This window comes from Mustela erminea, chromosome 3, assembly GCF_009829155.1.
Source record: "Mustela erminea isolate mMusErm1 chromosome 3, mMusErm1.Pri, whole genome shotgun sequence".
NCBI classification, from domain to species: domain Eukaryota; kingdom Metazoa; phylum Chordata; class Mammalia; order Carnivora; family Mustelidae; genus Mustela; species Mustela erminea.
In genome coordinates, this window is record NC_045616.1 from 69,362,468 (window position 1) to 69,377,995 (window position 15,528).

General features: G+C 39.7%; 1 protein-coding gene across 11 annotated transcripts in view; it reads right to left on the reverse strand.

Moving 5' to 3' along the window:
• Positions 1 to 15,528, reverse strand: part of MAST4 (microtubule associated serine/threonine kinase family member 4) — a 552,196-nt gene that overhangs the window by 34,740 nt on the left and 501,928 nt on the right. For all 11 annotated transcript variants that reach the window (XM_032336083.1, XM_032336081.1, XM_032336082.1 and 8 more), the window contains 6 exons: positions 13,515 to 13,582; positions 11,012 to 11,097; positions 4,596 to 4,804; positions 3,062 to 3,200; positions 1,171 to 1,303; positions 123 to 288 (listed from right to left, as the gene is read on the reverse strand). In XM_032336083.1, coding sequence (XP_032191974.1) covers positions 123 to 288; positions 1,171 to 1,303; positions 3,062 to 3,200; positions 4,596 to 4,804; positions 11,012 to 11,097; positions 13,515 to 13,582 — 801 coding nt within the window. The remainder of the gene's footprint in view (positions 1 to 122; positions 289 to 1,170; positions 1,304 to 3,061; positions 3,201 to 4,595; positions 4,805 to 11,011; positions 11,098 to 13,514; positions 13,583 to 15,528) is intronic.

A 15,528-nucleotide genomic window follows, 5' to 3' on the forward strand; every position in this document is an offset into this window, starting at 1 on the left:
TGTTGGCTAAACTGTTTGATAAAGGTTAACATTTTAGTAGTTAAAATGGCAATACTCCACAGAATTGCATGCAATAGCTGTTTCCCAACAGCCGCTTGAAGAGAATGCCTGATGATATTTACCACTGATGACTTGTCCAAATAGCTCTTCTGGAGTATCCCCGAAGAATGGCACGCATCCAACCAGAAATTCATAGAGGATAATCCCCATGGCCCACCAGTCCACTGGCTTCCCATAGCCTTGCCTCAGAATCACTTCTGGTGCAATGTATTCAGGTGTGCCACAGACCTAAAAGATGATTGCAATATTAGAATAATTGGAATATTAGACATGAATTAAAATGAGCAAGATGGCTACACACCAATTATTTTGCCCAGAGCGCACCTGCTCAACCACAGAGATCCAATCGGACGAAGAACTCAGGAACAGCAATTACAAGTCAGTATCCGTAACACCAAAGGCAATGAAATATTTAAACAGCAAAAAGGGGAAATTTAAAAAGCTGCTGCAATGTTAAACTATGTGTAATGAGTAATTTTGAATGGAAGGTTTGATGCTATTTGGTGGTTTCACTTATTTCACAGTATTAAAAACATTTTTAATCCTCAAAGTTAATATAATGATACAAGTTTAATCAGTCACCACCACAGATAATTTTAGTATTTATATGACCAAAATAGAGTCACATCCTGGTTACTTCAGAAAAGCATGTCGGTTGAGATGTGTTTACCTTAAGTAACTTTACAATGAACAGATTGTGGGCACATGGTAATGAGGCATGCTTAAAGGGAAATGGGCCATGGCTCGGATTTTAGCACCCGTGATTGTACAATGCATCATGAGTTTCATGAGTACTCTGCTGAGACTCCTGAATTCCTTACAAAAACAGTTTTCCATTTGTCTCTCTCACATTCTCACTTGTGTGCAATTACATCGTTCGTCTTGCTAATAGACCATAATGCTGGGGAGGAATGTGGAGGAACGGACAGTTCAAAGAGGCCCAGGGAGAAAAATGGAAGCAATTTGCACTTTATTAAACGTAAGGCTCATACAGACATCTAAACGCCCAGTCCTAATGCAGACCTGGCTTACACAAGTTGATTCGGAATGTCAGCGGCAATATCGTACTTTTTCTTTCTCTCTCTCCAGCTGAGCTGCAGCCAAGCCTACCTGTTTGTCCAGGAACTCTCGAGCATCCTTCTCGATATGACCCTCATAAAGATTGGTGGTCATGCTCATTAGTCCCACCTTGGATAATCCAAAATCTGTCAGCTTTATGTGCCCCATGGAGGTGACCAGCAAACTATGAAGCAAAAGGACACATACGATAATACTTACTTTGAAGTTCTTTTTTTTCTGTTTAGATTTTCTCCTTTTCTTGGCAATTTGTAAGACTATTTACTGTAGAGGTATCAATCTTATTTATTTAGAAAGAGGGGAAAGGCAGAGGGGCAGAGAGAGAGGATCTTAAGCGTGGAGCCCACCACGGGGCTCGACTTCACAATCCTCAGATCATGCCCTGACTGGAAATCAAAAGTTGGGACACTTAACCGACTGAGCCACCCAGGTCCCAGAGGTATCAGTCTCAATATAAAATCCAGCCTAGGGGGTGCCTGGGTGGCTCAGTGGGTGAAAGCCTCTGCCTTCAGCTTAGGTCATGATCCCAGGGTCCTGGATCAAGCCCCACATCAGGATCTCTGCTCAGTGGGGAGCCTGCTTCCCCCTCTCTCTCTCTCTGCCTGCCTCTCTGCCCATATGTGATCTCTGTCAAATAAAAAAAATTAAAACAAACAAACAAACAAACAAACAAAAACAGCCTGGGAAGAGATGGGGTCCCATTAACACATTACATATGTGTATCTGGCTCATGAGTGTGATTCACAAGGGAGGACCAGACACCTGGCCTGGCTAATCTTTGTTGGAGCAGCCACATACAGTATCATTTACAGGTTTAAACTTAGAAAAATATAAGCATGGGACTCCGATATCTTTCTATTTTCAGAATAATAAAATAGAGAAGTGTTCTCAATAATCCCACGCCATACATCAGAAACTAAGATAAGCAACCATCTGTGATTTAAGTGACACATAAGATAAAGAACTTGGACAGAAAAATGAACTACTGTTCAAGATTTCAACTTGTGGATCAATTATAAATTTCTGCTCATTAAGCACAAAATGCAGATTTCTTATATAATGCAAAGAATTCACATGTGACACTTTTATTAATTTAATCTTTAAAGTTTTCATTTTCAAAGGAAAAATTAGAATTTTAATTAATTAAAACGTTAAAGGAAGAGAGGATGTGAAAAGAGAAAAAACAGCTACAGAAAGGAAATAGTTCATATTCTAACAGTTGTTTTTGTTAGGTAATGCTATGAATGAATTTTTTCATGTTTTTCTGTACTTCAAAATTCTCTGGAATGAGCATGAATTAATTGTAAATCATAAAATTTTCAGCACGCTTAGAATCTTTACATATTAACATGTAATGCTTTTAGAGGTATATGAAATTAGTAGAGAAAGCATAAAAAATTTAATAAATGGTGTCAAGATGAATAACTTAGTCATTAGAGGGGAAAAAAGTCTATCTGTATCTCAAATCAGACATTAAAACGAATGTCATGAAGATTAAAAATTAAATTCAGTATGAAATGTGAGACAGAATATAATACCAAGCATATCATTGTGGCGTAGGGAAGGAATAGGAATAGGAAGGAATAGGGATAATCCCAAATGCAGAAACTATCCAGAAAAAAACTTGTAGCACATTTCTAGAAGCTATTCAAAACTGAACATGACAAAAAACTTTAAAAATTTTAACTAATCCTGGCTTTGTATCATCTTTTTCTTTTGTTTCTTACAAGCTATTATTATAAGCACCAAAGTCTTTAAATTATTATATAAATATTATCATATAAACTGCTAAAATAACTCACTTGGGAACATTATAGGAGAACTTCAAAACGTGCAAAGCAACATTAAAGAAAACATTTTTAGAGACAGTAAACAACTCTTTGTATAGTGTGGAAAAAGAGATGTGTTTCCTTGGTGTACATACTTGTCTGGTTTCAAATCCCTGTGCACAATTCCATAATTATGTAGATATTCCAAGGCCAAGACCGTCTCAGCAAAGTACATCCTGGCCATATCAACAGGGAGAGGCCCCATGTTCTTCATTAATGTAGCACAGTCACCTCCTATAAAACCCAAGCACAAGATTTAGCAGGTGGAGTTATCAGCTAGGATGGAAGAAGACCATCAGTTCAGATTAGAGACCTTCAAATCAGAATGCCCTCTATCCCCAGACACAGCATTTCAAATTCCTAAGTGGAGACCATGCACAGAGTAATCACATCTCTAATTAAGATGTGGTGTGGGGTGTGGGGGAAAAAAAAAGTGTTTTTTTGTTTTTGTATTTTTTTCTAAGCAGGAGTCCTTCCAAGAGAGCGGACTTGCTCTGAAGCGGAACTGACATTTGAAGAACAAAATACACCATCATAAAGCTTGGGTTCTGGAATCAGGCTACTGAGTTCAAATCCTACCCTTGACTCTTAAGGCAGGTAGATCTTAGTCAAACTAGACCGGGCTCTTTCCTGTAATATTAGGATATAAGACTGTCATCCCTTTTCAGATTATTGTGAGGACTAAATGAGGTAATCTATGTAAAGAATTTAGGATATTGCTAGTATTTATTAAACATGTGACAAATGTCAGCTATGGTAAACACAACCAAGGTTAATAAAGCCCGGTGCTGGCATGGGGGAAAAAAAACTGGGTGGAAATCAGGTAAGCTATGATTTTGTCTTGTGTCCACAAGGAAAGTATCTAGTAAGTTTCCCCTCTTCTCGGGTTTCAGTTCACTCATCTGCAAAATGAAAAGGTTGAACTAGATGATATTTAATGTTTCTTTGAGTTTTATAGTTTTGGGGTTCTGCTCCTATAAGTTTTAGAGCTTAAATTAGATGCTCTAAATTAGATGCTCTGCAGACGGTTTTGGCCCTTCCTGATATATTCTTTTTATTAACCTAGTTTATGTCAATAAGTCATGGCCAAAAATGCAGAAATTGAATGTAAAATGGAAGGAAATAAGAATATTTAAAAGGTAAGCCATAAACATCAAAAAAAAAAAAAAGGTAAATTTTCTTGACTTGTATGTTCTTTGCCCCTAACTCATTTTTAATTTCACACCATAGACGAAAAAAGGATGTATTTTTAATTCATTCTTTAAGAAGATCAATTGTAATGAATGATTTTATGCTATGTGATAAAAGTAAGTAGGAAAAAAATCCCATCACCTACATTCTAACTTTAATGACCAACTGAGAAGAGGTAGTTAGGATTAAAAGCTATTAAAAAAGAAAAACAACCTTCTTCCAAATAGCACTAATTTTCCCTTTGTTATAGTAGAGCAGGCACTCTACAAGCAATTATCAGAAGATGATGACTGGGAATACAGCCATCTCATTGCCTGGCTTCAATTCCTGGGCGGCTACAACCATTCCACAGCCCAACAGGGAAGGCCTCCACCGCACAAAGGAGCCAGTGATTTCTGGGTACAGGTGTCATGTTCTCTGTGTCAGACACTGATTTACCTTCCACGTATTCCATGACCATGCATAGGTGGCGCCTTGTTTCAAAGGAGCAGTACATGCTGACGACAAAGGGGTTCTCTGCGAAAGTCAGGATATCCCGTTCCACGAAGGCCTGCTGGATCTGGTTTCGGAGGATGAGGTTCTGTTTGTTAATCTTCTTCATAGCAAACCTCTGCCGGGATTCCTTATGCCGCACAAAGTAGACTGCCCTGAAAAGGAGCACAAGAGTTGGGGTTCATGGGAAGTGATGATGCTTTTGGATACAGTAAACCATGTGATGGCCAGCTTCTCTTTTCCTCGTTATTTCTTTCTTTCTTTTTTTTTTTTTTTTTGCATTCACATGGCCGCTGGAATTCAGCTCATAGATACTATCCTAGCAGTTACAAACATCCCACTCCAGGCCAAAATCTTATGGCACCATTTATTTATTTCTTATTCTTTCGCTAAATGTCACTGGTCACACATAAGGCTTCAAATTCATCTTCACTGCAAGGACAGAAATGGACAGTCTCCAGAATGAGCTATTTTCCAAGAGCTAACCGATATTTTCAGTTCTTCCACAAACAAAGCAAAATTCAATATATAAGTCAGAGTGGGAAAAGAATTTTAAAAAGGACATATACAACCATGAGCTATATCCTTTCAAGCATTAGATATATGTTAGGCATTTTTTTCTAGACTGACTAAAGCGGTAATTGTCTACATGGTACCCTTGGGATCTGCAAAAAGGACCAAAGCTTCTTAGGGTAGGTGGCTTCCAACTTGAGGGTAATTTACTCCCCATGGAATTCCAGATAAATGAGAAGAATGTAATAGGTCATGTGAGGCTGTCTTGCAATGGAGAGTAGTGTATTTCCTCACTACACACATCAGTATGATTTACACCTATGGCTGTTTCAACAGAAAATGCATTTCCCAACATAAAAGGAAGCCAATAATACACTCGTCCATCCGACCCATGGTCAAGGTGACAGCCAACTTCACTGTAAAATGAGGAGGCTGCACTCACGCACATACTCTAAAGAACCAATTCTGGCTGGGCAAAGACAATGGACTCTTTGAAGCTTGATATGGAAGAAACCAGTCAAGAGGAGGAGGAGGCTTAAAACCTCACCTGGCAATGATGAGCAACAAGGAAAGTATCTTCAACTGGCTCATTTTCTGCTAAGTTACTCCTCACTAGTCATTATTGTGGAACAGATGTGAGCTCTCAGGTTAGGAAATGTTCAAATAAATAATAATTTACCTAAACAGCTATCACTCACAGTAAAGGATGTCCAACGTCTGTATCCTAAAACAAGGAGTTACCTGATCTGAGATGCATAATAGTAAGTAAAATCCATTTACATAAATCTGAAGTATATTCAATCTCAGTTTAACTGATATTCACATGTTCCTCCCAACTGTTCAACCAGAAATTCATTTTTCTTTCAACTCTGTATGTTTGCCTTTTCACTGTATCCGTCTTTCTCCTTCACTTGCAAAATCATTTTTTTGGGGTCTCTGTTTAAACCTTACCTTTTTGTTTTTGCTTTACTTCTCCTCCCCACCCCAATATTTCTTTGGTCTTCTCTTCTTTCCTTCACTGTATAAAAAATCTCTTTTACCCACACTTTATATAACCAACTCAAGGAAGAATCTAGCGCTGTTATTTCCACTGTACCACAAACTGACAGGGGAGCTGGCCAGCTGGGTGGCCAACACTTTCCACACAGGCTAGCAGTCTTCTTCAGGATGTCAAACGCTGGGGCTCTCACCAGCTGGGTTTATTCCTACACCTGTTTTTCTGGTGAGGCTTGATATCAGGATTAAATAATTTAAACAAATATTTAAACCGATGAAACAGGAGTGTGAAAAAGAAAAACTTTGTTGTTTATTTTTTTAAAAATGGAATGCTTTGGAAAGTACTGATAGATATGGTAAATATGAGCTACTAAATAAAAATCCTATTGATTTAGTATGGGTGAGAAGGTTTTCAAAAGTGGGAAAAATAATACAGTCTAGATTCCTACACGCAGATTGCTTCAAGTTCCTGCTTCATATTTAAAGTAGCGAAAAGTAGAAAACAAAAACAATGTATTAGAAAGATGGTTTATATAGGCTGTCCTAAAAAAGGCCTTATATCAGAGGACTACTGAAATTATACACACACACACACACACACACACGCACATATGTGTGTGCGTGTGTGTGTGTGTATGTGTGTGTGTGTGATTATCATTTCTTTTTTGAAGAGAGAGAGTACGCGAGTGGTGGGTGGGGGGGTGGAGAGGGAGAGAGAGAAGCCCAAGCAGGCTCCATGCCCAGCACAGAGCAGGACATGGGGTTGGATCTCACAACCTATAGGTTGTCACCTGAGCCAAAATCAAGAGTCGGATGCTTAACTGACTGAGCCACCCAGGCACCTCTGAATTTAATATATATTTAGATTACACTGAAATGTTTAATTTCAGGATGCATCTGAAATTAAAAGTATATTTAAAGTATACATCATTTTTTTTAATGATTTCCGACTCTGACCAATTTAATTAACCAACCGACTATTACTTCTTTCTGGATCAAAGACTTTTACACTATTTTTCTTTTTCCAAATACTGACTGAATAAAATCAAGATCCCCCCAAAACCTTGAGCTTCTCCTAATCAGATGCTGGAAAGTGGACAGACAGATACAAAGGGAGCACAGAAAATAACCTGACTTACTCAGAAACAGAAGACAAACACTGGGGAACAAATATTGTTTTGAAGACAAATTTCTGAAACAGGGAATTTACATTTTAAAATGAAATTTAGAATTTGAAATGTTGAAAAAAACAGTATCTTTACGTAAGTGCTTGCCTACAACCGAGAGTCAACTGGAATACAGCTCACGTTCTCTCTCTTTGGATATTTCACACTGAGTAGATGTTGCACTGAGGACCCTCCAGACATGATACTAGGAACCTCACTTGTAGACTGTCAGAGGGCTGCCATGGGATTTTCAATCAACTATCAGTGTTTCTTACATGGAAAACTGCTCAGCCGTATGTCTGAGAACAACAGGAAGTGGGGAAGGAAGAACAGCCTTCCGCCATTTAATGAAAGAACAAAGGAGAAAGAGGCTTTGGGCCCAGTTTGACTGGCATCCGGACTAGGTTTCCCAGGGGCACTCTGTGAATGGGGAAGGACCCATACCTTTACTCTCAGACTTGCAATTTATAGAACCTCATGACTTTTTGCTTTGCCTTACTAGGATGTGCTTAACATCATCAGTCAATGCCTAGGGAAATTTACCTACATCCACAGAAATTAATCCTATAGGTAGCTTGAGACATCACTGCCTGGGGACGCTCATATCTTGATCAAGTTGCAAAAGTCAACTATGCTTCTTAATTAGAATCTGCTGTAGCTACTTATCTCTTTGTTTTATGTTCTTGTTTTTACAGTTCTTTACTGCCTTAGGAATAGTCTTTTTAATGCTGAAATCCAGTCGTTGAGCAGTAATTGTCCTCTCTCGTGTACACCCTCCTTCCTCTCCTGAAAGCTGATGCTCCAAATTAACTTAATTCAGCAGAGAGAGGGTGAGAGAGATTGAAACAGAGAGACAGACAGAAGCTGGCTGACGGACAAGACATCTAACACTGCTAAGCACAGCTATACACCATCCAAGGTTTTAAAACTGGACTGAACTGACTCAGTCCCTCATTTCTCTGCAGTTTGGCCTGAAAGAAAGGCTGCTTTCTTTCAAAAGGCTGCTTCGGTCTCTTTTTTCCTACACTGATCTGCCTGGTAAGTAGTAGAACCCAAGGTTGGGGGATGATGCAGGGAGCCGGGTACCTGTCCTCTCTCAGTCAAGCTTTTTTTCACCCCAGGCAGAAGTGAGGAGTGGCAGGGTAGAGAGAGATGGAATCAAAAGCTGATGGGATAGAGAACAGAATGAATCGGTCCTCTCTGGAGTGTGAGTATCTCATGTGTATAAAATAATGCGTAAACCCGAAAGCCCGGGACACGAATCGTGCGAGCAAATCTGTACAAGCGAACAAGAGTGAGCGTATTAGAGGAAAGGCTGTAGGGAGAGAGCTGTAGCCACCAACCTATGCACATGCATCTGTCGCATAAATGACCCCATCTTTTGAGGCATCAGAGAGAACGATGTACAGCAAAGCTAGAAACAAAAAGCAAAGTGGGACAGAAATGTTGTGCCTTTGAAATTTAATTTTTTTTAATTAAGTCAGTTTTACTCTTTCACTCTGAAAACATCCAAAGCTGTCCTTTAAAAGTCCAGGTGGAATCAAGAAAAGACGGCTCCAAGTTGCAACAGCAGCACCTGGAGAAGGGAGGAACTCTGCTTGGAATCAGCACACCTGTGACCAGCCGTGCCTCTGAGCCCCTCTTTCCCCATGTCTAGGCGGAAATAACATCAACAGCACTTGGGGCTCTTGCAAGAAGAAAATATATATAAACCAGGGCTCAGTGTCCAAAACATGTTCAGCGGAGGAGACTGGATGATATCAAATTAGCAGATTGGGTTTACAACATGAACTATCACTAAGTATGATGTTGAGAAAACCCTGATGTGTTATTTAGCTCCTTCTAATGACAGGGTTAGTTTCCAGCACAGGCGATTTTCACCACGTCGCAGAATCAAGGTCACTCGAAGCCGCCAAGGTGAGTGGCGGACTTTAACACAAACGCCAAGGAAACCTCCAACAGCCTCAGTTCATCCGCCCAGAGAAGCATCCCCGTGTTTAGCCAGGTTCCGGAAGCCTGCCGTCAGCATCCTGACTGGGTAGACCAATGGGTTTAGCGTCGTTCAAATTTTAAATTAAAAAGAATTAAAACGAAGGGGAAATCTGTCAGAAATGTAGTGGGAGATTAAATCTGAGGAGAGCAAAAGAGGGAAAGAAGTTTTGGCTGCTGGGCAGAAGTTCCCGTAGGCAGCTTGTCAGCCCATTAATGACTTGGCCTGCATCCGGGCTGTTTACCGATTCACAGCTTGTTTAACTTCTTGTATATTCCCAACCAGTCCCCGAAGTGTGATATACCTCATCTACGAGACAGCGCTTTAATTGCACTACAAATGAGTTTACTCAACCAATTAGAACTCCAAATACTGCTAAGATATATGCCCAAATTTGATAAAAGTGGTGCTTCACAGATCATCTTATTCTAGAATTCCACTGCCAATAAAATCTATCAGTGCTCCAGCCCAGAGACCCATTAAATCAAAGACCCGTTTTTTTCCCTAATGAAGGAAGAAATCCTCGGAGGATCTCAAGAACCAACAGGAACTACAACCAAGTAAGAAACAAACAAAACTCACAAACGACTATATGTTAAATCAATTTTCTTAGGGGATAAAGTTTCCGCGAGGCCCCTGAATGAAAGACAATGTTATGAAAATAGGACATCAGAAAACATTTACAAGCCACATCAAGAAATATACCATTTGACATAATCCTGGAAATAAATCAGTGAAGCACAGAAAGGACTCACAACTATTTAAGTTCTTCACGAAGTTAATGGTGTGGAAAATATTAGAGACAAAAAAAAGTCATAAGGAGAAACATCCCTTGTGGCATAACAAAAATCACTTTATCTCATCTGCTCATCTGTGTGATAAATGGCAATAAATGTCTATGGGATTGTTTATTGCCCTCCATATACAGATGGAATTGAGATTAATACTTAATTAAACTAGAGCTCTTGGGCTGTCTAAAACGGATCAGGACACAGGATGTGTATTAATTACCCTTCCTAACTGTTTCTGAGTAACTCAGCAGGATCTCGTCACCACTGACCCTTCCTATGCCCTGAGAGGAAAACCCTGTGTCTCTAAATAAGAAGCAAGAAGGGGGCATCGCTAATGTGACCAGATAAGAACACGGACTTCAGCTGAAAAGCAAAACAAAACGCTGGTATAATATAAAGACTGAGGGAAATATACTGCTTTAAATTTTCAAGCAGTCTTCTCATTTAAGTACTTCTCTCACCAGACTGACTGGCGGTCAGAGAGGAACTACTAGCTAACTCTTAAGTAGTGATGCTATCTGTATATGAAATTACATGTTTTCAGAGATACAGATTATTTATATATCCAGATAGAAATGTATGTATGCATATATACGACCAAGAATCAGGTATTTCTGCACCCAAAGGGCACAGTAAAGGAAGCGGAAACAGGTATATATAAAAATGTACCTTTACTTTATAAAGTCTCCTCCATACCTCTAAAATAACTCCAGGTCACTTGATAGGCTTTCTTGATGGAGTATCTAAATGAAAAACGATTTGGGCTGCATATTATACCCACCAGTGGAGGAGCAGTGAACTGAAAACTCAAGTCCCTAATGATGTCTATTTGGCCTAGGATAAATGCGAAGAATGTATTACTCAGGTGTGTTAAAATACAATAGAGAGCTTTCTTGAATTACTCACCCATAGGCTCCATTGCTAATCAATTTAATCGTTTCAAAATCACTTTCCCGAGGTTTCCTTTGAAGTTTCAGGGAAGCATTCGAGCTCTTGGAAACAAAATAAGGAAGTTAGGAGAGTTGAGAACTCAAGAAAATGGTTTTAATAGTACCACAAATAACATTTGCATTCTATGCTCTGGTGTGGAATCTGTTGAAGGGCAGTATCCGAGCCAAAGGAAGCTGGCACACAGCTTTCAAGTTGAGTTCTGCAGGGCGGTGCTGAGAGATTGCCTCTCATGACGGAGCCTCAGTCTAGTTTAAGTGAACCTCCATTTCTGGGAGATGAAGGCACCAAGCTATTGAAAATTTCTAATTTGGAGGTGCCAGGGTGGTTCAGTTGGTTAAGCCTCTGCCTTCAGCTAATGTCATGATCTCAGGATCCTGGGACTGAGTCCCAAATTGGGCTCCCTGCTGCTCAGTTGGTGCAGCATTTCTGTCCCTGATCAGAGGATGTCTGTCCTTCCTGTGGCAACCATTCTTATTTGGAAAAGGCAGTCAGCAACAACGAGGCAATGTGTGCCTCTCCTGACTTCCACATCATTAGTCTTACCATGGTTTAGATAATCTATTCTCAAAAAGACATTTCTTTAAAAAAGTTGAGTTCAAAGGGTAATAGTAAGTAAAATGGGTTTGTTTGTTTGTTTTGGAAATATTCTTTCATACTCCACATATCTTAGGTCTGAGAGGATGAGCATGGACAGCCTCTTTGCTCCTTTTGCAGAGCCCAGAGCTCTTTCCTGTAATTGTGGAAGAAACCCCATGAGTCTGAGGTGTTTGTCACCCGCCCCCACTGGATGCTGTCATCAGTTGACACACTGTCCCATTTATCAAAGGAAGACCTGGGTACCCAGCTTCCCACCTTCCTCTATGCTTCTCTCACTATCCTGGGTGACTTCAGGGGCCATGAGGTGGCCTCTGGGCTACTTATATTGCTCAACCAAGCCACTCTTCTTCTTCTCTATTTCACCAAGGTTTCTGGCCATGGGCCCTGGGTCTAGTCATCACTGCTAACACCCTATCTCAGAGGACATAATTCAAGACTGGAACCACTCACTTGTCCTACCATTCCATTCTGATGGGGCCCTGCAACTTTGGACTCAAAGATTCTTTTCAAGGCCCACCTGTCTCATTAACTCTTCCCCACCCAGGTGACCACATTCATGCCCATGGATGACTCTTACCCCATTCAGAACTCCCAAAAACCCTCCAAGTACTGGGAGATCCCACACCATGTATACGGATGCTAGTGTAATGGCTCTTCTTGAATGTCCCCCCAAAACTTAAGTCTACACTTATTCAAAATTATAATATTATAGTTTTATTATTATTAATTATTATATTATTAAATATTATAATATACAAATTCAAAATTATAATATAATTATATAATATATAATATAAAATTCAAAATTATAATAATTAGGATAAAGTTAACAAAACAACTATCATTTATTTAGCATGTAATAATGTTGCTGATCTAACCATTTCACATAAATTATCTCATTTATTATTTTGTCACCTTATATATTTATTTTATAGAAGAGGAAACTGAGGCACAGAGAAGATGTCCACAGTTAGTGAGAGATGCAGCCAGCTTTCAAATCCAGGTCATCTTACTCTAGAGACTTAGCCCCCAAGCTACACAGCTGCCTCTTTCCTGACCACCCCCAACTTGTTTCAGCCTGGTTCCCCTTCTGGTGTTCACAATTAGGGACAATGGCACCAATATCCCGGAACTCTTCCTTGAGCCACTGCCAAGCCTCTTGAGTGGCTTCTCCATGGTCACCCCTATCTGCCCCCCCCCACCCCATCTGTGATCTATACCGCCTTTGTAAGATTGTTTTTAAGCTGTAACTCTGACTGGGTCAACTTCCTGTCCATCTGTCCCCACCCCACAAACACATACATTTCTTCCCAAGTTCAATAGCTTCCCACCATTCTTTGAAAGGAAGGATCTGACAAAGATGAACAGTAAGGACCTCTATGTCTGGTTTTTGCTCCCAGCTCTCCAGTCTCTATGATGTCCTTGCCCTTATCCTCAGATGCACTCTGATCCCTTGTGACACAGTCTTTGTGCAGGTTGCACCCTGGGCCTGGAATGTTCCCTCCACGCCCTTCTCACCCTAGTAACTTCTCATATCACAGCTCCTGGGCCATTTCCTCAGGAGATCTTTTTGGATTGGGAAGACTAAGGTCACTCTCTGTCAATGTTATGTTTTAGTAGCACAGGGCCCTTTTTCTTTGTACATCTTCTTCGAATTTATCATTTTTATTTTTTGTGTATGGTTTCTTTTTTTTAATCTCTTTCTCTTTGGAAAGAGGGGCTGAAATTATATGCTTACTGCCTTGCACATAGAAGCACAACACATGTTTATGGAAGAAATAAAGTTATTGACACACTGTAAATCTCCAGAAGCTGATAAACAGAAAAACCAACACCATATTTCATTGAGAAAGATACTTACACTCACTGATTCATCTGTTTCTGGTGTTTCTGCTGTCCCACTATCATAGTTTCCCAACTGAGCCATTTCTAAATTAAAAAAACAAAACAAAACAAGGTTTAAGAGAATAGGACAATTTCAACTAGACAAGAAGTAACTTCTTCAATACTAAAAAAAAAAAATTACTCTCTACTTCAATGTACCCATGGGAAAATCTTAAATCAAAAATGGCAAGACTTGATAACTGACATTCTGGAAATTGTTCAGGACATTGTCTCATGAACACCTAGATCCTAGGTACTTCAGAGCTGGGCCTCTGCTTCAGCTACCAGGACTGACTGGCCAACACAAACTTAGGGTTGGGGGGCAGGGGTGTGTATGTAATAACTGCTCTTATCATCAAGAGAGGCACGTCTTCCCAGGCTCAGACAGGCATGGAAGACGCACTGACTCCAGCTCAGAGATGATCCTCAACTTGAGGTTGAATATTCCTTGTTCTGTTTCTTTGCAGCCACTGAGAGATATCCCCTGCCTAGTACATGAAGAATTTGCAATTTTTCACAAACGAAGTAGTAGTTGTTGAGAGGGGCTGGACAACAAAAAAACTTAGCACACCACCATGATCAGCACATCCTAGGGACCTTTCACCCCACAGGCTTTCCTCTCTGTAAAATGGGAACAATGTATTCATGTCTGAGAGTTTCTTGTAAGTATGATACAGGATATTACTGTAGGGCTCTTAGCATGTCAACTAACAAAAGTGAAGTGTTCACTTAATATTGATGGTTATTTACGATTATTAGTTACACCCTGTAAGTTAGTCAATCCTGGGCTGGATGCCACATGCCTGACACCACCTTAAGTACTATCCTGGTGGTCTAGTTAAGAGACAAAATCAAAATAAAATTAAAAAAAAAAAAAAGAAAAAAGAAGAAGAAAACGGCATTTAACTGCTCAGTCTACAATGGAATGCATCTCTGAGTCTATATAAATAAATAAAGAAACCTAATTCATTTAATTGTTCATTTTAATTTTTATTTTTAAAGAAAAAAAGGTGCTTAATTAAAAAGAACATGAAGGAATTCTCTCCAAAATGCTGACGGGGAGTTAGTTATCTCTGAGTGGTTAAGATCATAGATACTGGGGCGCCTGGGTGGCTCAGTAGGTTAAAGCCTCTGCCTTCGGCTCAGGTCATGGTCCCAGGGTCCTGGGATCGAGCCCCGCATCAGGCTCTCTGCTCCGTAGGGAGCCTGCTTCCTCCTCTCTCTGCCTGCCTCTCTGCCTACTTGTGATCTCTCTCTCTGTCAAATAAATAAATAAAATCTTTAAAAAAAAAAAAAAAGATCATAGATACTTATATTTTCTAATTTTTCAAAATTGAACATGTATACTAAATTATATATAGTAACTTATGCAAAAGTTATAGTTTTTAGTTACCTATTTTTGTATGCATCTAAAAGTAGTCCTTAGACTCTCATTTCATGTATTCATATTCTTACAAATATCATCATCCTTTTTGGGAGAGATTACCCATAAAAGATACAAAGCAAAACAATACTGGAGGGTTGTCTTCGGATAAAAACCAACAAATTCCAGAATCTAAAATAACTGAAGACTGACACTAACTTTCCTAATTTACCAGTAGGGGAAATTCAAAAATAAAAATGAGCTCAGTACAAACCAGGTGATTTCTTAGTGTCATTCAAGTGATGTTAACTTCCTGCATGATAGGCACTTTAGATTGGGGGCCTGGGAGGTGGGCGCAAATGTATTCACTCTCAGGGACTCTCAAGGATAAGATGGATTTTAATACTGTTTAAATAAAAGAGCAACAGTACCTAAAATTTATTACGCATTACTGCATCTTGGGGGGAGAGATGAACTCCTATAATCCTAAAAACAACTCTACAAATAGGTCCCATTTCCCTGGTTTTATGGAAAAAATACTGAGGCACAAAAGCTCATCAGCTGCAAGGTCAAGGTCATGGCCCACAGGGCTGGGGCCAGCGTGCAGACCTGAGCTTTTCCACTCCCC